Source organism: Astatotilapia calliptera, chromosome 5 (assembly GCF_964374335.1).
Source record: "Astatotilapia calliptera chromosome 5, fAstCal68.1, whole genome shotgun sequence".
NCBI classification, from domain to species: domain Eukaryota; kingdom Metazoa; phylum Chordata; class Actinopteri; order Cichliformes; family Cichlidae; genus Astatotilapia; species Astatotilapia calliptera.
In genome coordinates this window covers 16734172-16757897 of record NC_137426.1, presented here as the reverse complement: position 1 = coordinate 16757897, position 23726 = coordinate 16734172, and the positions used below count along the sequence as shown (strand labels likewise).

General features: G+C 40.4%; 3 protein-coding genes across 6 annotated transcripts; 2 read left to right on the top strand and 1 right to left on the bottom strand.

The window, feature by feature from the left end:
• Positions 1-150: 150 nt before the first annotated feature.
• On the top strand, positions 151-2123 carry cisha (cytokine inducible SH2-containing protein a). The gene is made up of 3 exons (XM_026167590.2): positions 151-293; positions 710-873; positions 1096-2123. The coding sequence occupies exons 1-3, from the start codon at positions 274-276 to the stop codon at positions 1590-1592; spliced, it is 681 nt and encodes a 226-aa protein (XP_026023375.1). The 5' UTR covers positions 151-273; the 3' UTR covers positions 1593-2123.
• hemk1 (HemK methyltransferase family member 1) lies at positions 1794-15612 on the bottom strand. 2 transcript variants are annotated; one of them, XM_026167583.2, is made up of 11 exons: positions 15326-15612; positions 13793-13966; positions 13615-13706; positions 13440-13533; positions 13202-13339; positions 4507-4571; positions 4328-4377; positions 4129-4234; positions 3392-3517; positions 3000-3110; positions 1794-2850 (listed from the first exon to the last, which is right to left on the bottom strand). In XM_026167583.2, exons 1-11 carry the CDS (start codon positions 15389-15391, stop codon positions 2778-2780), a joined length of 1095 nt encoding a protein of 364 aa, XP_026023368.2. In that variant the 5' UTR covers positions 15392-15612; the 3' UTR covers positions 1794-2777. The 2 variants fall into 2 exon arrangements, with proteins under 2 accessions (XP_026023368.2, XP_026023369.2); XM_026167584.2 differs by having other exon boundaries at positions 3392-3487.
• nprl2 (NPR2 like, GATOR1 complex subunit) lies at positions 14978-23670 on the top strand. 3 transcript variants are annotated; one of them, XM_026167582.2, is made up of 11 exons: positions 14978-15151; positions 16689-16780; positions 16892-17060; positions 17147-17255; positions 19921-20057; positions 20366-20463; positions 21608-21644; positions 22195-22288; positions 22377-22494; positions 22608-22750; positions 22840-23670. In XM_026167582.2, the coding sequence occupies exons 3-11, from the start codon at positions 16899-16901 to the stop codon at positions 22905-22907; spliced, it is 966 nt and encodes a 321-aa protein (XP_026023367.1). In that variant the 5' UTR covers positions 14978-15151; positions 16689-16780; positions 16892-16898; the 3' UTR covers positions 22908-23670. The 3 variants fall into 3 exon arrangements, with proteins under 3 accessions (XP_026023367.1, XP_026023366.1, XP_026023365.1); XM_026167581.2 differs by having other exon boundaries at positions 14978-15168; XM_026167580.2 differs by lacking the exon at positions 14978-15151 and adding an exon at positions 15730-16441.
• The last annotated feature ends 56 nt before the right edge of the window (positions 23671-23726 follow it).

Genomic DNA, 23726 nt, shown 5'->3' with positions numbered 1-23726 from the left:
GCCGCTTTTAGGTCGTTTCTATTATATTTTATTGTTGTTCTCCTCTCTGCTGATCAGTGTTAAGGACAGGAGCAGAGCCTGTTTGCGTGCACGGAGCTCTTCGGGTTACAATCGAGCTATTCATACATGAAACCCATGTCACCGCGGATTGTTTGTTAGCCAGATTTTTATTTTTTTCCCCTCCTTTTTCTTTAGATACATTTTAGTCTCTGTATGTTTTGATTGTTTTCTGAAGTCCGATTGGATTTAAGCCCAGAGAAGTGAAGAAATAGAATGATTCTTTGTGTACCCGGGTGAGTTGACTTTTCTTTGTGTCTCTGCTTTCTCTTTGCTCGTCATTGTAAAGAAACCCAGCCGGGAAATTTCAGTTACACACATATATATATACACTTATATATATATAAATATATAAGTGTAAAATTGCCTTAATTGGCCTTAATTATTATTATTGTTGTTCAGGTGAAAACAAGACAAATGCAAGCCTGTTGCAAGATCTAACGTAACCTTTAAAAAATACTAGTTATTAGTAGTTCATTGTTTAGGTCAGTAGTAAAAATAGGATAAAATGCGATAAAGTCAGTTTTTTGAAAAATAAATAAATCAGCCAAAAAATATTAAAATTCCAGGGTTAAAAACAAGGAAGCTGTGATAAATCCTCCTGCTGTGTTTGTTTATGTCTGCTAACTAGTATCTTCCATCTGATTTCCAGTCCTGGAGCTCTTCTGCCCACTACCCCGTCCACTGAATCCCCGCGGGGTATGCGGGCAGGAACTGCAACTCCCACCCCCTGCTTCCAAAGCACCAGTCCACGATGGGACCCCACAAAAGATCTGAGGGCCATTGCCAGCAACTTCTGCTACCTAGAAAATTCAGGTGTGGTTTAAAACATGCTTCACATCTTTCTCATTCCAAAAAAAAAAGGAGAAAAAAAAAGCATTCCTAAAAATCCTCGATGTGTTCCAGGTATTGTTTGGTACATTTCATTATCTGCTCTGAGAGATTAGTTGATTGTTCATCGCTAAGTAAACATCAGGCTTCATGCAGGACAACACGATCTGTTCACGGTGACTAATATTTAGGAATTTGTGTGTGTAGGATGGTACTGGGGAGCTGTGACTGCAGCCCAGGCCCACGCTGCTCTTCAGGAGGCATCTGAAGGAGCCTTTTTGGTACGGGACAGCAGTCACCCTCTGTACATGCTGACCCTGTCGGTCAGAACCGCGCGTGGCCCCACAAGCATACGGATCCAGTACAGCTGCGCCCAGTTTCTGCTCGACTCCAGCTCCCCGGCCAGACCCAGCCTGTCATCCTTCCCCAGCGTTCCCAGTCTGGTGCAGCACTACATGGGACCAGAGAGAAAGGCAGAGGAGGGAAGAGTGGAGGAGGAGCCTCCTTCAAAAGCCTCTCAGCAGGGCATCCAGCAGACCACAGTGGTACTAAAACTCAAGCAGGCTCTGTACAAGCCCCAAAGCCTCCCCTCTCTTCAGCACCTCACACGTCTCGTCATTAACAGACAAACTGACTGTCCCGATCAGCTACCACTCCCAAGGCCCCTGCTGCGTTACTTACAGGACTATCCCTTCAAGGTCTGAGGGGGCGGAGGAGGAGGAGAAAGAGGAGAGGAGGTTCACTGAATCACTATTAATGGCTGAATCTCAGCTTAAGGGAAAAAAAAACAAAAAAAACAACACTTTTAAGCGGGTCCTTTGTGTCCGTAAAAGACATTGCTGCTTCAGCAGTTGGAGGCCAGTTGCAAAAATACTGGACACAGGGTGATGTTTTTGGTGACAAAATGTGTACAAATTCAGTTAATCCTGCTGTGTCTGGTTTCAGACTTAAATTGTTGAGGACTGGATGTCGAAGCACCCCAGGAAAAAGGAAAACAACAACAACAACAAAAACTTGTGAGAAACATGAAGTACTGTACTCTGTTTTATGATGGATGTGGAAAACTGTCCATATCTTCTCCCCTCCTTCATCAGTTCAAGATGTATATAGTTTCCTGAGAAGTACACTGATTACACTGAGACATCTTTTATGCCATTTTATTTTTGTTTTCTCAGTACAGCATCTTTTTGTACCTTTTACATGTGTACGTTTTTGTATTAAAACCACCAGCTGGACTCTTGGCGTGTCATGCTTTTACATTTGTATCCACTTGTTATTCATCTGTGTTGTTTGAAATGCCAAACGTTTCTGTTGTGTTAAGGCTTGCGATCGCCATCACCAACCCCCGCATGACGACTGCTCTTGTGACACTTGTTAGGAAATATTTTCCCTTAAATCACCTTTGAAACACAAAGACTTAGTGGCCTTTAAACTCTAAGTATGCGAGAGAAGCAGATTGTGTGAGGAAGTAAAGGCCGTGCTGCGTGAGCTTTTGCTCAACAATGCACGCCGCTTGCATCTGAGTCAGCGAGAGGACAAGCTGAGGGGAGGACCGTTCGTCAGTGGATTCACAGAACTACTGAATGCTTCCTGGGAGGAGGGTGAGCTTCTGAGAGGGAGGGTTCCGAGAAAAGCTTCGGTAATTACCTTCAGCTTTGGAGCCTGCGTTTTTTTTGTGCCTTCGTGCACACATTTTTTATTGTGACGCAGGATGTGATCACGACTGTTACTAGATTAAAAGTGCAGCGGTGACATGAAAACAATGTGCGCTTGTGCAAATTATGAATGCTGGGTGTTATCAGATCAGTGTGAGCGCGTGCTTGGTGGTTCAGTGGGGGTAGGGGAGCTGAGGCAGCGGCGACCTGAGCTAAAGCCAGCGTAATAGGATCTTAATTTCTCAGTCCAGATCCTGCTTGTGGTCCTTGTTTGACTTCTTCCTTCTGAAGGATGCAGAATCGAGGCCTAGGAAACACAAAAAACGAGCCGGCGTCACTGATGCCCAAACCCCAGACCCCTTAATCAAGTCACAGCGATGGCCCTGAAAGTGGGCTCACGCAGAGTGATTTCATATGAAAACTGATATTGATGTAAAGCAGTTTTATTGAACAGACCTGCCGGTGATGTCATGCCGTGCCTCCTTAAACTGCAGCCCGTCCACGTTCCCCTCCACCCACTGTCGAATGAGTGGGGGGTGTCTGGGGTCCACCTCCAAGTAAGCACGACTGTTTCTCACCAGGAAATAAAACAAAAAACCCACAGAAATGGGGTAAAAATTAATCATCAACAGGACTCGATTTTGAAAAGTAACCCTGAGATGAGAGCAGCACATGCCTGGAAGTGCATTCACTGGAAGTCTTTTAGAAAGCTTAACACATTAAAGAGGCAACACGATACATGTGTTTTTCAGAACATGCTGTTCTTGTGACAAGGCGCTTTTGCCTTTAGGAATTGAACACAGGTGTGTCCGTCTGTGTGTGAGAGTTGGCTTTTTTTTGGTTTTTACCCATAACTGGACAGAATCTGGGGAGCCAGGGTCAAAATCTGCTTGATCACTTTCAGGCCGTCTTCGCCTCCGTCTAAAGCTGCCGGGTCTTCAAATCTGGGGAGCAGCACACAGCAAAAGCACACACTGTAAAATAGATACAAACATCACATATTTTAAAATGTTTTCTAATGAAATCTGATAAGCTTATTTATTAGATTTACATTTTACATGCAAATTACAGCTAAAAGTAAAGGATGAGTGCACATTTCCTTCACTATGATCATTTCTTCTAATTTAAAGATCCCAACATTGATTAAATGGTCAGCTACTCATAAATAACATATACTAAACAGTATGTTAATATTGTTATATTGGTTTCATTGTATTTATTAAACAGCTTTAACAAATACAATGTTTAACAAATTGTAACAATTGTACAATTTTTTATAAATACAACTATATTTGTAAGCAACCTAAAACAGTAAATTCTGCTTGGTTTTATATGCCCAGAGATTATCTTTCATAAATCTTTTACAGTTTCATATATTTCCACCTTCTCCTATAAACCCAACAGATGAATGCTTAATGACATTGTAATTACTCACAATTATTTAAACAATACAACCTTAATAGCTCACTCTAAAGATTTGTACATTCTGCATTTAATAACAACTTTTGCGAATCCAACTGAATAAAGCTTTTTTTAATGTTAAACATAGACAGGTTTAATATATATAAAATGAGAATTTAGTCACCTTAAAATTTCAGGTTCAAGGGACGCCATGTCTTCTGAAAACAGGTACGGAGGGTTACTGACCAAAGTTGTAACTGGCCTAATGAGACTGAGCAGAGTTTCTGCATCTGATAAAAAACAAAACAAAACAAAAGAATCTTTTTATCAGCAGAGGGATCAGCTTTGTTATTTAGAAAAAAACATGCAAAACTTTCACTGACCCTTCATGACATCGATGTGATGAATCTCTAATCTATCCTCAAGTCCCAATCTGCAGACGAAAATCCTTTTTCAGATTTTATGAAATCTTTATAACAATGTAATGTAATCTTTATAATAAAAATAAATCAATGCTAAAGGACATTTACAACATAGTTTTCATGGGTTGTGCTGCAATTACCTTAGTGCGTTCTCTCTTGTTAAATCCACTGCATCCTGGCTCTGATCCAGGGTGACGCCTTTAAGCTGGAAAACAAAACACAAGAACTAACTTTACGCAGAAGTTTTCTCTCTGTTTTCCTGTATTTGTATGCACGGGAAAATTGGGACATTTTTACTTCTTTATAATCTGATAACAGAAGAGAGTCTAAAATATGCAAACACAATATCACAGTATAACTGGAGTGCATGTTTGATCAGCTGAGATGAGAAGATGTACATGTGATGTGAGGATAGCAGCTTATCAACTGGAAATCTATAACTAATGATTTATCATATCAGTTATCCTATTGATTTTTTTCCCTGTTAATCAATGTGGCTCGGCTACAGGGAGGGGTGGAGCGGGGGGTTCAGTGTGTTGTGTCAGGGGAGGTTGACCCACACAGCTGTTCTCCATCACCGGGTCATGCCTTCCCTATTTCAGGGGGATGCCGGGACCGGACGAGAGAGCGGTGTGTGCTGCGCAGAGCGAGGCAGCTGGAAAGCTGCACTTTAACTCTGTAAATAAAAAACACTCAACAAACTGTAACACTGTGGTTGTCTGGTCCTTCGCCATTACAGTCTATTAATAGTAAATAAATAAGTCATCACTAAAAAATGAAACATAACATATGGTCATCACAAGCCTCAAAAAAACACTCAATTAGCTCAGCCTAAAGAATCCACTGTCAAATGTTCTTTAGAATAACTAAATGACACATAAAAAGCTGCAGCCTTTGTATCAATACTCACTGTTAGGTTAAGGCAATTTATCTATTTAGACTTAAGCTGACAATAGTAGTGAGCAACACTTTCCAATGGCTATGGGTCAAAAAGCTCAAACAGCAGTTTGAGTGTATAAGGCCATGACATTCACCTGTGTCAGTACCTGACTTTCCCGAGGTGAGCATGGTGTTCCATTCCTCCAGAGGAATTTATTTAACTCAGAGAATTAATGCCAGGATTGAAACTGTTCTCATAACACACGACTGCCCACCAACTTACGTCGGTGTTTTTCGTAATTTGTAATTTTTCTCTAACTGATGCATCACGTTCAGCATCTAAACAAGCTGACATTTGCTTGTTATATGGGATTAGTTTCAAAAATGCTTGGTGCTACAGGAAATGTCACAACTTCCTGAAGAGAACATGAAAGTCTGTACACAACGTTACTGATTGCAAAGAGGATCCTGATCAAAACCACAGATGTTCAAAACACAACCTCATCTGACAGATGTTGATGAGGAAGAAAAAACGTCTGGGTCTTGAGATTTTGCAGACACACGACCACTAACCGCCAGACATTCAGTTTGTAGCTCATTTGGACGCATGACCGTCATGGTGACAGTGTAGGATCAAGCGAATAAGGTCCCGGTCACACAGGCTTAAAGACCTGTCAGTGACCATCTGGCAACCTCCGGGTCATGGAGGAATAATGAGTTTACCCTGACCGATTGCAAGTGGTTGCTGAAGGCTGATGGCAGTCGCTGGGAAAATAACTGTTAAAGCTGCAGCCACTCATGCCTAAAGACCGGACTCTTTATGGCGTTATTTTTGTGCCACTATTCTGAGCGCACATAAAAAAATTTTTTGCAGGTGCAAGTGTTGCATTTTGAGGAGAAATTTATTTTGAGTGAAGAAAAGCTACATTTGAGTGAACAAAATTCATTGCTGCGTGCAAAAACTGTGTTTGCTGTTATCCCCACACACACAATAGCAGCCCCTCTCGCTCAGTTTTTGCATTTGAGCTCGCTCGCTATGTGTGCTCTCAACATTTCTGCCCGTGCGCATTCAACTCTTTCTGTACGCCATGTGCCACAAAACCAGCCAATCACAGACTTGGATGCAAAAAAATCTGATTGGCTATTTTGGTCTCCAATCAGCTCGAAATGACGAAATGCAATATCCCAGAATCCATTTCGTCCAAACTCAAACGAGGCAGTGGCGGAGTTTGAAATATCACTCTTTCTGGGTTACAAAATAAACTTTTAAGATATTTTCATACGATAATGGTTCTGTGTAAACTTCAAAAACCTGCTCGATTTATCAAGACATCACATATTTGCAAAAGTGCTCTAATGTTTTCGGAGATGCCTGTTACCCACCAGCTGACCGCATAGCTGGACTGGCTATTGCGCATACCGGACATTTGCCCGGTGGGCCGATGGTGATCTTTCATTTTTATGTTTGCTTGTTTGTTTTTGTAATGGTATAAACAATGAAAGGTGGTGGATTAGCCAATTGGCTAATCAACTCTGGGCTGGACCAATTACAATACATCCTTATTGAGGTGAAAAGGAACGCGATTAGTCCCGTACTTCAGCTAGAATGAAAAAAGACACAAAGCTGGAGTTATTCTGTGTTTTTGCTGTACAACTGCCTGTTCTTCTCTCATTCTCTCCCCTCCCTCTCTTGTTGCTACTTCAATCATGAAACTGATCAATGATCAGCTGATGTCTCTCTTGTTTGTTTATCGCCCACTTTGCACCAGAAACAGGAAACCAGCGGATGTTGCGCTAAACAACACCAGCACGTTTAAGCTTGATAAGCTGTTGTTAGAATTTATTTAATATTACTTTCTAGTATCAGCTGATGTTTGCCAGAGCCACAGCTGTAAAAGCTGCTGGTCATGATATCGGTTTGGATATGTGGTGAGAGGGAAACATGAAGGTGATACAAATCATACATATATACCAACAAGACAGTGTACATCACTGTGACAACAGCGTTTGTTTTCATTCAAAAGCTTTATGGTTTTTCCTACAATACCTGGTGGTGTAGTCGGCCGATTTTTTGTCAGTTCAGCCTTATACTATGTTTAACCCGAGTGACCACCCGGTCAGCTGGTGGGTAACAGGCATCTCCGAAAACATTAGAGCACTTATGCAAATATGTGATGTTTTGATAAATCGAGCAGATATTTGACGTTTACACAGCACCATTCTCGCATGAAAATATCTTAAAAGTTTATTTTGTGACCCAGAAAGAGTGATATTTCAAACTCCACCACTCTGTGTTCCTCTGCCACTGCCTCGTTTGAGTTTTGGACAAAATGGATTCTGGGATATTGCATTTCGTCATTTCGATCTGATTGGAGACCAAAGTAGCCGATCAGATTTTTTTGCATCCAAGTCTGTGATTGGCTGGTTTTGTGGCACAAATATAACGGCATACAGAAAGAGTTGAACGCACACGGGCAGAAATGTTGAGGGTTGCTATTGTGTGTGTGTGGATAATAGCAAACCCTGAAATACAGTTTTTGCATGCAGCAATGAGTTTTGTTCACTCAAATTTAGCTTTTCTTCGCTCAAAATAAATTTCTCCTCAAAATGCAACACTTGCACCTACAATTCTTTTTTTCACGTGCGCTCAGAATAGTGGCACAAAAATAAAGCCATAGACTCTGACCCCTGACAACCACCTGTTGCTAGGGAAAAACATGTATTCTCTGACTGGTTGGCACAAAACTCGTTGTGATTGCTTTGTGTTACAGCATATTGCTGTGATCATAGTTTGAATGGAAGTGACAGACCTGTCTACAAACTAGTGCGAATAATTCGATGATAAAAAATTCTCGACACAAATTCTTTGACTCGATGCTTCGTTTAACACTTGGCTCTGAAGCATGTGTTAAACATTGTAAACGCAAGTGTTTCCCCCTCATTTGCGACTAAAAACAGTCCTACAATAGAGATATTTCATCACAGGATCCCTAAAAATAACTATAATAATAGTAGTAATGATAATAGATTTTAATATTATTTTCTGACATTGTCTTCTAATGCTATATTTTGCTACAGTGGGGCAAAAAAGTATTTAGTCAGCCACCAATTGTGCAAGTTCCCCCACTTAAAATGATGACAGAAGTCAGTAATTTGCACCAGAGGTACACTTCAACTGTGAGAGACAGAATGTGAAAAAAAAATCCATGAATTCACATGGTAGGATTTGTAAAGAATTTATTCGTAAATCAGGGTGGAAATAAGTATTTGGTCACCTCAAACAAGGAAAATCTCTGGCTCTCACAGACCTGTAACGTCTTCTGTAAGAAGCTTTTCTGTCCCCCACTCATTACCTGTATGAATGGCACCTGTTTGAACCCATCATCTGTATAAAAGACACCTGTCCACAGCCTCAAACAGTCAGACTCCAAACTCCGCCATGGCCAAGACCAAAGAGCTCTCGAAGGACACCAGGAAAAGTATTGTAGACCTGCACCAGACTGGGAAGAGTGAATCTACAATAGGCAAGCAGCTTGGTGTGAAAAAATCAACTGTGGGAGCAATCATCAGAAAATGGAAGACATACAAGACCACTGATAATCTCCCTCGATCTGGGGCTCCACGCAAGATCTCATCCCGTGGGGTCAAAATGATCATGAGAACGGTGAGCAAAGATCCCAGAACCACACGGGGGGACCTGGTGAATGACCTGCAGAGAGCTGGGACCAAAGTAACAAAGGTCACCATCAGTAACACACTACAACGGCAGGGAATCAAATCCCACAGTGCCAGACGTGTTCCGCTGCTGAAGCCAGTGCATGTCCAGGCCCGTCTGAAGTTTGCCAGAGAGCACATGGATGATACAGCAGAGGATTGGGAGAATGTCATGTGGTCAGATGAAACCAAAGTAGAACTTTTTGGTATAAACTCAACTCGTCGTGTTTGGAGGAAGAAGAATACTGAGTTGCATCCCAAGAACACCATACCTACTGTGAAGCATGGGGGTGGAAACATCATGCTATGGGGCTGTTTTTCTGCCAAGGGGACAGGACGACTGATCCGTGTTAAGGACAGAATGAATGGGGCCATGTATCGTGAGATTTTGAGCCAAAACCTCCTTCCATCAGTGAGAACTTTGAAGATGAAACGAGGCTGGGTCTTCCAACATGACAATGATCCAAAACACACCGCCCGGGCAACAAAGGAGTGGCTCCGTAAGAAGCATTTGAAAGTCCTGGAGTGGCCTAGCCAGTCTCCAGACCTCAACCCCATAGAAAATCTGTGGCGGGAGTTGAAAGTCTGTGTTGCTCGGCGACAGCCCCAAAACATCACTGCTCTGGAGAAGATCTGCATGGAGGAATGGGCCAAAATACCAGCTACTGTGTGTGCAAACCTGGTAAAGACCTATAGTAAACGTTTGACCTCTGTTATTGCCAACAAAGGTTATGTTACAAAGTATTGAGTTGTATTTTTGTTATTGACCAAATACTTATTTTCCACCCTGATTTACGAATAAATTCTTTACAAATCCTACCATGTGGATTCATGGATTTTTTTTTCACATTCTGTCTCTCACAGTTGAAGTGTACCTCTGGTGCAAATTACTGACCTCTGTCATCATTTTAAGTGGGGGAACTTGCACAATCGGTGGCTGACTAAATACTTTTTGCCCCACTGTAACTCCTCTACTGAAGAGTGAAAACTGCCCAGCGTTGTTGTACGTTTTTCGTTGCTGCGGCAGAAAGAAGATGGAGAGGCAATTTCATGACACAAATAAGTGATGCAGACTCAAAACAAACTTTAACTGAAATATAGCAAAAGTGCAAACTGTTCTGATAATGCAGGGGCGATGTTGTGACTTCTCTAAATAACGTCAAAAATGTTAGCTAAAGTAGCCTAAGTCACTCGAAATTATTAGCTAATTGTAGCTTTCGGAGCCATTAGTCTGCTGGTATATCGCTAGCTGCCAGCAAAAGGGGCTGATGTAGTTTATTATTTTAGTTTGTTATAGATGTCTATTCCTGTTCTGTGCTTCATTGTTTGTCTACAGTACAGCTCCAGATCCAACTGAGAGCATGTCAAAAGGAAATCTGTGTCCAGTAGCAGCCTTTATTCAGTCTGAATATTGTTCTAAACATGGATCAGTTTATGCCTTTTATTGGTTTTAAATTCTGTTTCACTGTTACATTCAACCTTTGGTTGACAGCATAGTCTCAGAGAGGAGCAGAGAGGGAGAGGAAGGGAGAAAAGGAGAGAAAGAGAGAAAAAAATAAACAGGCAAGAGTGAACATGTATATTTCAAAGGGAGTGTAGCTTCTGTTTTGCCCATTTTCTTTCATGACGAAATGTTTCTCCTTGTGTCTAGGATGGTTCTTTCCAGGTATTCCAGATTCCTCCAACAGAATAAACATGTGCAGTTAGTGGGGTTAGGTTAACTGTGAGTGTGAATGGTTGTGTGTAGGGCTGCTCAATTAATCGAATTTTAATCACGATTATGATCTGGGCTTTCAACGATCATTAGAAATGACTGAGCCGATTATTAGCCCCTCCCTCGTGCTTTACTCTCGCGCTGCTCCATGTGGCAAATCCAGCGCACCTCTCTGCATTTCAAATAGCATCACAAAAATTAAGAGGACCCAAGGGAAGCTCGGAAAGCTAAGCAGAAGTTATTTGGAGTGTAGACATAGTGTGTAAACTTTGCTACAGTGTCGTAGCTGCACCACAGAGCAACACTGCAAAGTTCACTAAACATAGATGTTTACATTTTTCATTTATTTTTTATATTGCAAACATTTGCACTGTTATCAGTATTTGCACACTATTTTATATTATTTTTTAAAGTCATTATTCAATACATTGTTATTGTTAACCCTTTAAATCCCTGTAGAACCGGAACCACGTAAGCTAGCGCAATAATTTGTTTTGCATATGAAACCGGAGGAGTTGTACTTACATCTTATGCCATCAGCTTAAGTGACGGAAGTGACGTCATTTTCACGGAAAATGTAGTTTTTTACTTGTAGGCCTTAAAAGCCTATACTGGTGTTTTTATAAGTCATGTTAACTTTTCTGAATAGTTTCTGGGATGCTTAGAACTCGAATTGCTCAGCTGGAAATAGTTTATTTTGATGCACCTGCTGTTTTCTTTCCAAATTTGCATCATAGGATTGTTTTTTGTTTTTCCTGTAGTATATAAAAATTGCTGTATCTCCAAAATAAAACTATGAAGACACTTAAAATAAATTTTCTGTGGTGGGAAACTATTTTTTTGCAACTTTTTTGTATTTAAAGTTTTGAGGGATAAACCTCTTAAATTTCCCCAAGTAGAAATATATGTAAAAAAAACAAAACAAAAACGATTGTCAATTTCTTTTGTAGTTTATTGCACTTTTTTGCAATTAATGTAGTTACTATGGACTTAATGCATACATATTATTAAAATATGGGCTATAACAGTTGTATTGATGTATAGCAACTTGAAATGCTCCCAAAAATGGCACTACAGCATGTAAAAAAAAAGTAATATAAGCTCTGGCGGACTTGGTTCTATGGTAGGTCTTAAAGGGTTAAATAAATATCGTCAAATAATCGAGATCTCAATTTCAGTGAAAATAATCGTGATTATCATTTTTGCCATAATCGAGCAGCCCTAGTTGTGTGTCAGTGTTAGCCCTGTGACAGTCTGGCAATGTCCTAAATAATACCTGCAATAATATCAAATATTGCGTTAGTTAAATTACAAAAATATTTAAAAATATAAAAATGAAATCTTTTTTCAAAAGCCAACAAAAGTGCACACAGGCCATAAAACTCCGATCCACTGACCTAAGGGTTGTTAGGTGGAACACTGAATTATTATTAATATAAATTATTAAAATCTACACTATCATAACGTCTGGATTTAGCAGCACAAAAACTTGCCTCTTGTTAATGTCCGAAATCTTTCCAAGAAAATAAAGTAAAGGTACATTTTTATGCCTTAGTCTGGACTTCATATATGTCTTATTTTATTTAATTTGAGAATGTAATTTTAATATTACACGTGCACACCGTCAAAGGGTTTATTTGGTTTGTTTTTTTGTTTGTTTTTTGACAAATGTATGCAGTTAAAATATAAACATTGCAATTTCTAAAATGGAAACTAATGAGGTGAGGTGTTCCGGGCATGTCCCACCAGGAGGAGGCCCCGGGGCAGACCCAGGACACGCTGGAGAGATTATATCTCTCAGCTGGCCTGGGAACGCCTTGGTGTCCCCCCGGACAAGCTGGAGGAGGTGGCTGGGGAGAACGAGGTCTGGGCTTCTCTGCTTGGGTGGCTGCCCCCGTGACCCGGCCCCGGATAAGCAGAAGAAAATGGATGGATGGAAACAGTTAATTTTGAAAGGTCTGTGTTTATTCTCTTTTGAATATTTATTATCGTTCATTGATATGACAGAAGTGTTTCTTATACGATTACTTATTTCCAGTCTGAATCACACTATTTCAATTTTTTTACCGCTTAGGTCGCAGTTAGCGAGTATTTGCAGACAAACATTAAAAACTTTGACGGCTGCCAGCTCCACCCCTCACGACACATCAACTCCTGTCAGTTGCACACGTGGTATAAATGTAAAAATGTATACTTCAGGTGACCTACTTCTCGAGTTATCGCATTCACAAGATTTGCAGAAAACCTGACCTCAATGAAATTCAATTTCAATCAGTGAGGGTAGAAATGAGAACCAGTCATAGGAATACACATTTTTCCCTAGCAACCAGTGGTTATATCACGACCAATGAGAAACCTCAATATACTGCATATATTTCACTGTTGTAATGAAAAATTTGACTCATTGTCAGTGTATTAAGACCCAAAGTGAGGGGTAATACATTAATAAGTTAAACAGCCTTTTTCCTGTGGGGTCCCTTATTGTAATTCCACTCGTCTGAAATCTTACGAGAAGCACAAAATTCTACCTGAGGCAGACTCTTCAGCAGGCTAAGAGAAATGGCACCAGACCCACATCCCACTTCCAGGCACGTAGGCTCCGTCTCAGCAGGCACTCCCATCTCAGTCTTCATCTGCAGATCATTGAGCACCAGCTCGACCAACTCCTGCATCAGCAAAGACGAAATACAAATCACATTTCGGCTTATTCGTGATCATTTGCTGGGTCTTCACTGCGAGCATGCACTGCCTTGTCTTTTCTTTTACCTCCGTTTCAGGTCGTGGTATGAACACAGGAGGCCTCATCTTCAGCGTCAGGTCCCTGAAGTCCCACTCTTCAATCACGTACTGCACGGGCATCCTAACCCAAACATGCAACATTGTAAATATTTTAATTGAAAATCACTGAAATGCATATAGAGAGATCTATGCACAAACTCACCTGGAGAGACGTGTGGTGCAGAGCTTCCATATCTGCTCTGTTTGTTCTCGGCTGAGAAACTCTGTTAATCTCTCCTGCTCAAGACTTTCTATCTGGATAAAGAAACGCTATGTGAACTTGATCCACGTTTACTGCATGTCAGTGCAAGTGCTGAGGCAATGTAGATTTTGCAAATTACAGTTTTAGCTCCGAGGAGATGAGCAATGATGTACTGGCTGGACTGCTCAGGCTCCGTCACACCTCTCTCCTCAAAGCGCCTCTTCCATAACTTCACCGCCTGAAGTGGTGTAATCCTGCCTGCGGGTAAGGCTGGAGCGCTGCATGTACGGACAGCTTGGGACTTCCAAAGTACCTAAAAGCATGACATTTAGGATTTATTTTTATAGCGAGCATTATCGCCTTTATTTTGATAGTGAAGCAGTGTGGAGTAGAAAGGAAAGAAGGGAGAAAGGACGAGGGAAGGCACACAGTAAAGGGCTGAGGGTTGAACTCAAACCCAGGCTGCTGAGTTCTGAACCATATGGCACATGTTCACCAGCTCAACCAGGGAGCCAAACTGGCACCTGTCGCATTTAAGTTCAAATAAAATTTCCAAGTATCAACTGCAGTTTTTTAACACTGATGTTAGACTCCCATTAAGCATTTCCTCGGGGGAATTTCCAGCAACTTTGGAAATCATCACGATTTATTTTAGATCAAACCTCAGACACCACTCACGATTACTCATAACACGTGTCTAGCTGACAAGTCATAAATAATTTTCACTTCCTCCCTATAACCAAGGGGTTAAGAGGGAATCTGTAAGTCAAGTTAACTTACATTAGTTTAATGTAATCCAGTAAGAGAGAAGTGTTATTATTAGTTACTGTATGTGTATGGACAATAATCATTTTGTTTATTTATTTGAGTTATTCAAGCTTATATAGTATTTATTTAGTACAGGTATAAGTTATGTGCCATGATAGATCGAAAGATACTTTACTGATCCTAAAGGGGAAATTACTATGTGATAGTAGCAGCATAAAGAACTATAACCTACAATAAAATTGCTTGAAAGTACCACGGGCCCATAATAAAGGCCTTATAATGTGAAGTAGTGCAAAATTTTATATGCAACAGCGATTTTAAAAAATGAAGCAAAAGAAAGACAAATAAATACAAAATAAGGCTGGGATTGTGCAAAAAAAAAATTATACTGGGATATAGAAGTGCAAACGGCTTCAATAAATAACAAGTACAATTTCAAATCCAACAGACACCAAGCAGCAGGAAGGTTTGATACTGATAAGTCTGAGGAATACGGACAGGTGTGTTCGCCTGTCAACAAGCAGGAGAGCTTTTGTAAAGCTTTATCGAGAACTGCAGGAATGTTTTCCTGAAGGCTTGACTCAGTCTGAGCTCTGCTGCCTCTGTGTGTGCCTGCCACTTTATTTTGTTAAAAAGAAGATAACAGAAAACAGATTTGGTCCAGTTGCGTCAATGGAAATCAACTGATAAACAGATCAAGAAACTCATTTGACCTGGTCTGTGCTTACAGGTGCGCCAGTTTGTAATGTGAGTAATATTTCCAGTTAGGAAGGCAACAGGAACAGGTTTGGACTGTTGGTTTTTAAAGCCGTGACACTGTCATGTTTTTGTTTGTTCAACACTTTGGACGCAACGTGTCGACTTCCCGGGAAAAAAAAATAAAAAAAATAACTTGACCAGTTACCTTTGGTCCACTACTCCTGCACCCAAAACATCTGTAGTAGCTTGTACTCAGCGACCTTCTCCACATGGTTAACAGTATTAAGTCTTTACATCGTTATTCATTGGGTTTCCGGAGTCTATGCGCTCTCGGGCTGAACTCGCTGCATGGCGGCAGTAGTCTGTTAGATCAGCATGCTACACTTTACGGTCCTGTATGAAATTCAAACATTTTTCTGTGTCGGAACAACAAGCTAACTGGCAGGGCTCTTACTGTGTCCTGCACGCGGCACAGAGAGCGACTGCGGCGCAGTCTGCGCAGCGCTGACGCCACTGAACGACGTTGCCTTCACGGACTGTAAAACATATAAAGCTACACCGTCACATACGTTAAGTCTGTAAAGTAAGATGGTAAAATAGCATCTATAAATGTAAAAGTCATTAGCAAGTAATAAAAGTAATATTACATTTGGTAAATACTATTATTCGAAACCTTTAAATTGTCTAAAAGGGAAATTTTCCTTAGTGTTGCGCAATTGTTCAGGGCCCAATACTTTAAAGCGTTTTTATACGACAACAGAGTTCGTGTTACTTTTATATTAATTTTAAAACATTATTGGTGCTACATACGCCACGACTTCCTCTGTCTTATTGTTGCCTTTACAGTTTTTGCGACGTCAATTTTTATTCTAAAGCTAAGTTACTGGGTGTCCCTGAAGGCGATATTATTGTTGTTCTTCCCTGTCTGGTTTTTGCATGCGTTGATGTGTCGAGTTATTGAATAGTTTGATGCCTGGGTGACCATAACCTCTGCTTAATACATTAATAACAGATTTTATAGGGCGTCTCTTAACTTTAGACCTGCGTTTAAGTACCTAAGGACGTCGCTAAGTTGTCTTTAAACGTTAAAGCTATATGCTAGCTCATGCTGCTGTAAATAAACTGGGAAGATCCACAGTAGACACACAGGAGATACCTTGTTAACGCAATTTGGGGCAAGTTAATAGGACTCAGCAGGGTTTACACACCTCTGGATTAGTTCTCCATGAGGATAAAATCTATGATGGGCATGCCCACTCGGATAGAGTGTATATTTTTCAGCGAATTTCATCCTACTCTGGGTCCCAAGATAACATATCAGGTAAGTCTGCAGATGGTCTGGTAAAGTAGTTTTATGTTATGTTATTTATTTTATAGCTACTGTCGTTATGATTATCTTTATAAATGCCCCAATTGCGAGCTTGTTCATGACTGAGTGTGTTTTAAACGTGCGAGGCAGGTTTTTAATCCTTCATAGTCATTTGGCATTGACATGTACTCTGCATAATCCTTCTGAGCTCATGTATCGTATTGGGCATAGTTTGTCATACTGTGTCCTCTCCTAACAGGTTCCAGAAGAGTACATCTCACGGGAGCTCTTTGACACCGTTCAGGTTTATATTATCACCAAGCCAGAGCTACAAAACAAATTAATAACAGTGTATGTAGTCTTATTCTGCTCGTCTGTCTCCCTGCCTTGTTTGAAGTCCTTAGTATTTAAATAATAGTGTATTAACTTAATCAACCAATCTCTTTTTTTTTTTAATCTTAGCACTGCAATGGGAAAAAAGTTAATTGGCTGCCCAGTGTGCATCGAACATAAGAAATATAGCCGAAATGCCCTCCTGTTTAACCTCGGCCTTGTTTGCGATGCCCGAACCAATACTTGCAGCCTCGAGCCTATTGTTAAGAAGCTATCTGGATACCTTACAACTCTGGAGGTAAAGAGTATCACATTTTCACATGTTCACGTGATCGCTTTCTTCGGGATGATTCCTTAGAGATTTTCTGTCTTGTTGTGTTGCAGCTGGAGAGCGGCTTTATATCCAAAGAGGAGAGCAAACAGAAGCTTTTACCCATTATGTCAACTTTGTTAGAGGATCTTAATGCCACGGGAGCCTGCACCCTACCCATTGGTATTATTTGGCATCTTACTGGCTATAAGTTTTATCTGTGGCAAGGAGCAATATATCTTTTTAATATATAGCTGTGGTCAGACGTTTACACACATTCATCATGGGCATGAATGTCATGGTAATTTTGTACTGTTTCATTGAACTGTTCTTTTTTCCAGGGTGGAATTATTTTAAATCTTTAATGACTTAAAAAGACAAGAATTTGGCACACAAGTTAGAACTTATTTTGGATGTTCTCTAATCCACACAGGGCCAGAAGTATATACATAACTTAAATATACACACTCACTTAAATCTTTTAATAAGTGGTGCTGAAGTTTCTACAATGTCTTTTAACTCTCCGAGACTAACTTCTTGTTAGTGATCATGATTTACATGATTTTTCTGGTACGTTTTCTTTTCCAGCATAAAAATGCTTGTTTGACATCACCCATTAGATTGCCAATACTCAGAACAATGGGTGTAGGAAGGGAAATTATAGATTTCCCTTCCGCAAGTTTGACTGCAGATTCCAAGATAATCTGTTTAAACAACTACATGTAAGTACAATGTATTCTGATGTGTCAACACTGCTGAAGTCTGGAAGATTGTCACCATCACATAAGAGGAAATTGGTTAGGATTTTCAGGAACAGCACAGGAACCACCAAAGCTCAAAGCAGCCATAAACAGGTGCCAACTAAGAAAGAAGCCCCTACTCCATAGTTGACAGCTGCCCACACAGATAAGCCAAATGCTTTCTGGAGAAAGGTTTTATGGACAGATGAGACAAAGACTGAGCTGCAGTACTGTAAAAAAGTAATTGCTCCCTTCCTGATTTGTCACATTTACATGTTTTAGATCATCAAATAAATTTTAACTGTAGACAAAGACTAAAGACCTGAGTAAATACAAAATGTACACAGCGTTTACAACTGAATCCTGTACAGTCTGTGGGTTTTAGGCTGTGGAGGTCCAAAGTTCAAATGTTCTTCGTCCTCCTACCGTCTACTTTTATAGCTAGGTTAACATAAATATGATGTTGTGTAATTAAAAATCAGTACATACAGACGCTGCAGAGACTTAAAGCTGTTATCTGGGTAAAGTTAATTACTCCATCAAATATGTCTTGATGCATGCTCAATCATCCAGGTCAGTAAATCCCAAAAGGTTGATTCTACTCATCTGGATGTAGCGTTTTCAATGGAAGAAACGTTTCGTCACTCATCCAAGTGATTGCTTCAGTCTCAGCTGACCACAGGTCTTTGATCAATGGGCATTTATCAGTGGTTGTTGATCAATGGTCATGACAATTTGCATATTAATGATCAAGGAACTGACCTCACAGCGCATTGTTCATTCAGTGGGCTGGTTTCAGTAATTGTGCAAATGTACTGTTTATAAGGTTGGAGAAACCGGCAGTCAGCTGAGACTGAAGAAGTCACTTAGATGAGTGACGAAACGTTTCTCCCATTGAAAAGGCTACATCCAGATGAACAGAATCAACCTTTTGGTACTCCATCAAATACATATTAATATTAGACAATAACTAGAGTAAATACAACATGCATTTTTAAAGTACATTACGGATGCATGCTGTATGTTCATTCCACCCTAGAAAAAGAAAAGCTCAGAGAAATCTTTAAAAGCCCAAAATTGTAATGATCCATGTACTTAGTAATAATGTGACATGTGCTCTGTTACTGTGCTGCAGATCATACTGAAAGTATCATAAACGATAGAGCTGCAGCTGCTCTACTAGACAAATCATGTGATTACGGCATTTCTAAATGAACTAAAGCATCTAGAATAGAATAGAATAGAATAGAATAGAATGGCCCATTATGTTCATTGCACACGTACAACTAAATTGTGGGTCCTCCACACCAACTGTGCCGGAATAGAATATAAATAGTAAGACAGCAGGAATAAATAACAAGCAGGAGAAATATATACAGGGCAAGATAAAAGCTGATGAGGGTTACTCAGGCCATGACTCTGGTTGGTTGGTGGGTGGGAGGGTAGGGGTGGGGTAGTGTTTGTCAACACTCCGAATGACCCAGGGGAAGAAACTGTTTGTCTGGAGGCGTGGGGCCTGATTTACTGGAGGTTTCGACCAGAGGGCAACGGGTCAAACAGGGATGGCGGGACACGAGGGGTCACCTGTGATGGCCCTGGATATCCTGAGGAAAGAGGATCTCCAGGAGTGGCAGAGAGCAGCCAGTTATGTTTGGGGCAGTATTAATTACCCTCTGCACAGCCTTCCTGGTTTTAGTAGTTGCCCCTGCGTGGCAGACATCCAGGCAGTAGGAGAGCACACTCTTCACTGAGGAGAGCTTTGTTATGCATTATGTTCGCTAACAACAGGTTTTCCAATATCTCTGATAAGCCCTTATCAGCCAACCAACATGCTGGCTGGGTTATGGCCCAAAGTGAAATTATGTGGTTGTTTGGATTGATTAGGTAAAGTCAAGACAAAGCAGTGCCACTATGCAAGCGGCTTTGCTCTGACTGTTACTCTTTTTAGAAATTCAGAGATGGGAAATGCAGGCTGATGTTTCTGAGTCAAAAATTTTATTTAAGAATTTACCAGCTACACATAGGCAGTATTCACATGTTGGTTGGCAGCAACAGTGTTTTGTTTTTTTTAAACTGCTCTTACTCTTGTTTGTTGTATCCTTTTTAAGATGAGTCTAACACCATTCATCTAAAGCTGATTCAGCTGCGAAAAGACCCCCCAATAGTTCAGGAGTACGACGTGCCAGTCTTTACCCAGTGCAAAGACCATTTTATCAAGTCTCAGTGGGATCTCACCACTCAACAGGTAGGCTTTCAATGTCAACAACCTCTGGCTGCGGCTCTTGAGAGGTATTTGATAGCACTCTAAGAAGTGCTTGGAAGAAAGATCAGTGTTTAAACACTTATCAGCTGTGCTGGAAGTGATATAAGCACGTTTTTATATCCTTTGTTTTATGATTTGCAAGAAGGCATTAGTGCAAGACAAGATGCCCTTTATTGGTACAATACTGTTTTATTGCTTTTATGAGTTAACATGTTTACAGCATTTAGTTACACAGTAATGCAAAAAGCACTACGTGCCTCTAACCCTTATCTATTTGCTGCTAACTGCAGATTCTTCCCTACATCGATGGATTTAGACACATCCAGAAAATTTCTGCTGAAGCAGACGTTGAGCTGAATCTTGTTCGTATTGCAGTGCAGAATCTCCTGTAAGTATTTTTCAGTAAATACAGTTGTACTCTTTAGTAACCTCACACACGTACTGCTTCATCCCAAAACTTTGTTTTATGTTGTTGTTTTGATTAACTGATAAACCAAGTGTGAACGCCTCTGTAAATGCAGAAGTTTTAATAGTTTGCTGTGGACCATTCAGGTGGGAGCTAACACAATCCCACAATCTTCCCGGGACTTCTTGTAGGTTAACATCCCAGCAGATTCACTTCAAGGTCAGGTCGTACAGTACTCAGCGAAACCTTTAACACAAACACACACACACACACACACACACACACACACACACACACACACACACACACACACACACACTCACACTGACAAGAGCTCAGTTAGCATGTTAAAGTTGATGGCAGCACAATTAGAAAAGACTGAAGAAGTATGGCTTGTTTGGAAGGACTGCTTCTCTGTAAAAGGAGCATGGTGGCACAGTGTAGGTTTGCAAAGTTGGATCTGAACAAACCACAAGACTTCTGAAACAATGTCCTTTGGAAAGATGAGACCAAAAGTGTTGACATTTAACCAGAATGCACAGCGCTGTTTGACAAAACCCAAACACGGCATATCAGCACAAACACCTCGCACCAGCTGTCAAGCACAGTGGTAGAGGGGTGATGTTTTGAACTTTGCAGCCACAGAACCCGGTGACCTTGCAGTCATTGAGTCAACCATGAACTCCTGTGTATCCCAAAATATTCCAAAGTCAAATGTGAGGCCATCGGTCCCAAAGCTACTGTAAGGCTTGGCCAAAACTGGGTTATCTGACAGGACAATGATCCAAAGCACAGCAGCAAATCTGCAACAGAATGACTGAAAAATAAAAGAGTCAGGATGTTGCAATCACCAGTCAAAGTCCAAACCTCAACCTGATTGAAGTGCTGTTGTGGGACCTTCAGAGAGCTGCGCATAAATAAATGCCCACAAACCTCAGTGAATGGAAACATTATAACACAATGACGCGAGAGACTGATAAAGTCATAGAGACAACGATAAGCTGAAGTTATTGCAGCTAAAGGTGGTTTTTCAAGCTACCGAATGAGGGGGGTGTACTTGCATTTTCACTCTGTAATCAAAATACACTTCAAAAAGATGTATTTACTTCTCTTTTTAACTTCACAGGTACTATGGTGTTGTGACTCTGGTGTCAATTTTCCAGGTATTAAACTAATTTCACATCACACATATATGAGTGTAGTGGAACAGTTTATCAGGGACCATTAGGGCCGATGTTAGTTTTAATTGAGAAGTTGTAATTTTTTTTTCATATAATTCCTTCTGTGTTCTGGAAATGTTTTGTTTTTTTCTGTTTTTGTGAAAGTGAATTTTCTTGTGCAGAAAAACTTTTTTTGGGGGGGGGAGCAGTACAGGTTGTAAAGCCGTAAAGCAAGCATCGGTTCTGAAGGCCATTCTGATAAAAGGGTTCATTTATTTCAAAAGAAAGCCAATTTATATATTGCACATTGCTCTCTATGCACCACTTTGAATACAGAATATTAGGGCAGGTTTTTTTAAGTGAGGGAAGGCTAACTGTGCAAGGCCTTTTATTTAAAACTTTAATTTTAATCTTTTCCTCTTTTTTTTTTTAACAAATACATTAAATTATTGTCTCTAGTCTTCTGATATTCTGCTGTAAAAAGCAAGCTATTAAAAAGTGGCTAATACTTCCTGATGACTTGTTCTGGTTGCCTTCATGGGTCTTTCTCTAGTACTCTAATGTGTACTGCACCACCCCAAAAGTCCAGAGCCTCATAGATGACAAGTCCATTCAGGAGGAGTGCCTTAACTACGTCACTAAGCAGGGTTAGTTGGGGTCATGACCATTAAAACACGTGTTAATCTTTATTTATTTTGTGACGTTAACTGTGCAGCTTTGCCCTGTCACTTTCAGGTCAGAAACGTGCGAGTCTGAGAGATGTGTTCCAGCTGTATTGTGGGCTAAGTCCGGGAACAACAGTCCGAGACCTTTGCTCACGCTACTCACAGCAGCTTCAAAGGGTCGACGAGAGGTTAGCGTCGCTCAAATGATCAGTTCCTGAAAAGACTTAGCGCTCCTGAAAATTCAGGTCAAAGTGGCACTGGCTCATACTGTATGTGTGTCATGTCACTCGTTTCTCCTAAGGAGGCTGATCCAGTTTGGACTAATGAAGTGTCTTATTCGACGGCTGCAGAAGTATCCCGTGAAGGTGATCCGCGACGAGAGAAGCAGGCCTCCTCGACTCTATACCGGTTGTCATAGTTACGATGAGATCTGCTGCAAAACAGGCAGGGTTTGAAGCCTTCTTTGATTGTTGGACAAAACTTAAGAACTGATGGTGTGAAACAAGTGTGCTTACAATGTCCTAATTTTACAGGGATTACTTACCAGGAGCTTGATGAACGTTTGGAAAACGATCCTAATATTGTCGTGTGCTGGAAGTGATGGGGCAGAAGGGTACAGCAGTGCCTAAGCAGCCAAAGATGCCTTGAACTAGAGAAGGAGGTTTCTTCAATTAACAGAGAAAATAATGAGTAGCGTTTTGCAGTTTTCTTAGCTTAGTTTTGTTCAAAAAAGAAAAAAAACTTGAAAGATTGGATATCACACACATTATGTGGCTATACAATCCATTCATTAAATGGAAAAAAGGCTAAAAATATCTATTTATGTGGGTTTCATACTTCATACATATTTTGCTATCTTTATTGCTTTGACTCTACTTATAACCCCAAATTCATGTCATTTCTACCGCACAAATAACATTCCAACATAAAAACAGATTGCACTGCCACATATCCTTTAGCTGATTCTACTCATTCCTGGAGGGTTGAAGATCCGTTTGCAGTTAGTTAATGCAATGTTATTAGCATTTGTATTTGAATTTGTACTTTATTTATATGCTGCATTTTTGCTCTAACAGAAGCACTGAAAGCGTTTCTTACTGCAAGATACATCCACCCATTCACACACAGATAAGGGCAGTTTCGGTTCTTTTTTTTACCCAAGGATATTTAAATATGTCTGACCTTCAGATTAGTAGGTGATGAAACATATTATTTATAACTGTTTACAAAATAGTAAAAACTTTTTAATGTAACTTAGCGGCAGTAAAATTCATCATGGGAGTGAAGCCCTGGAACAAGCAGGTACAGTCTTATGTTATCACACTGTGAAGAAAATATTTGAAATAAAATGCTTTGAAATGACACCCGCCATTAATACGTTTTTAATAATAATTTCATGTACTTTTATTTAGAAGGATGA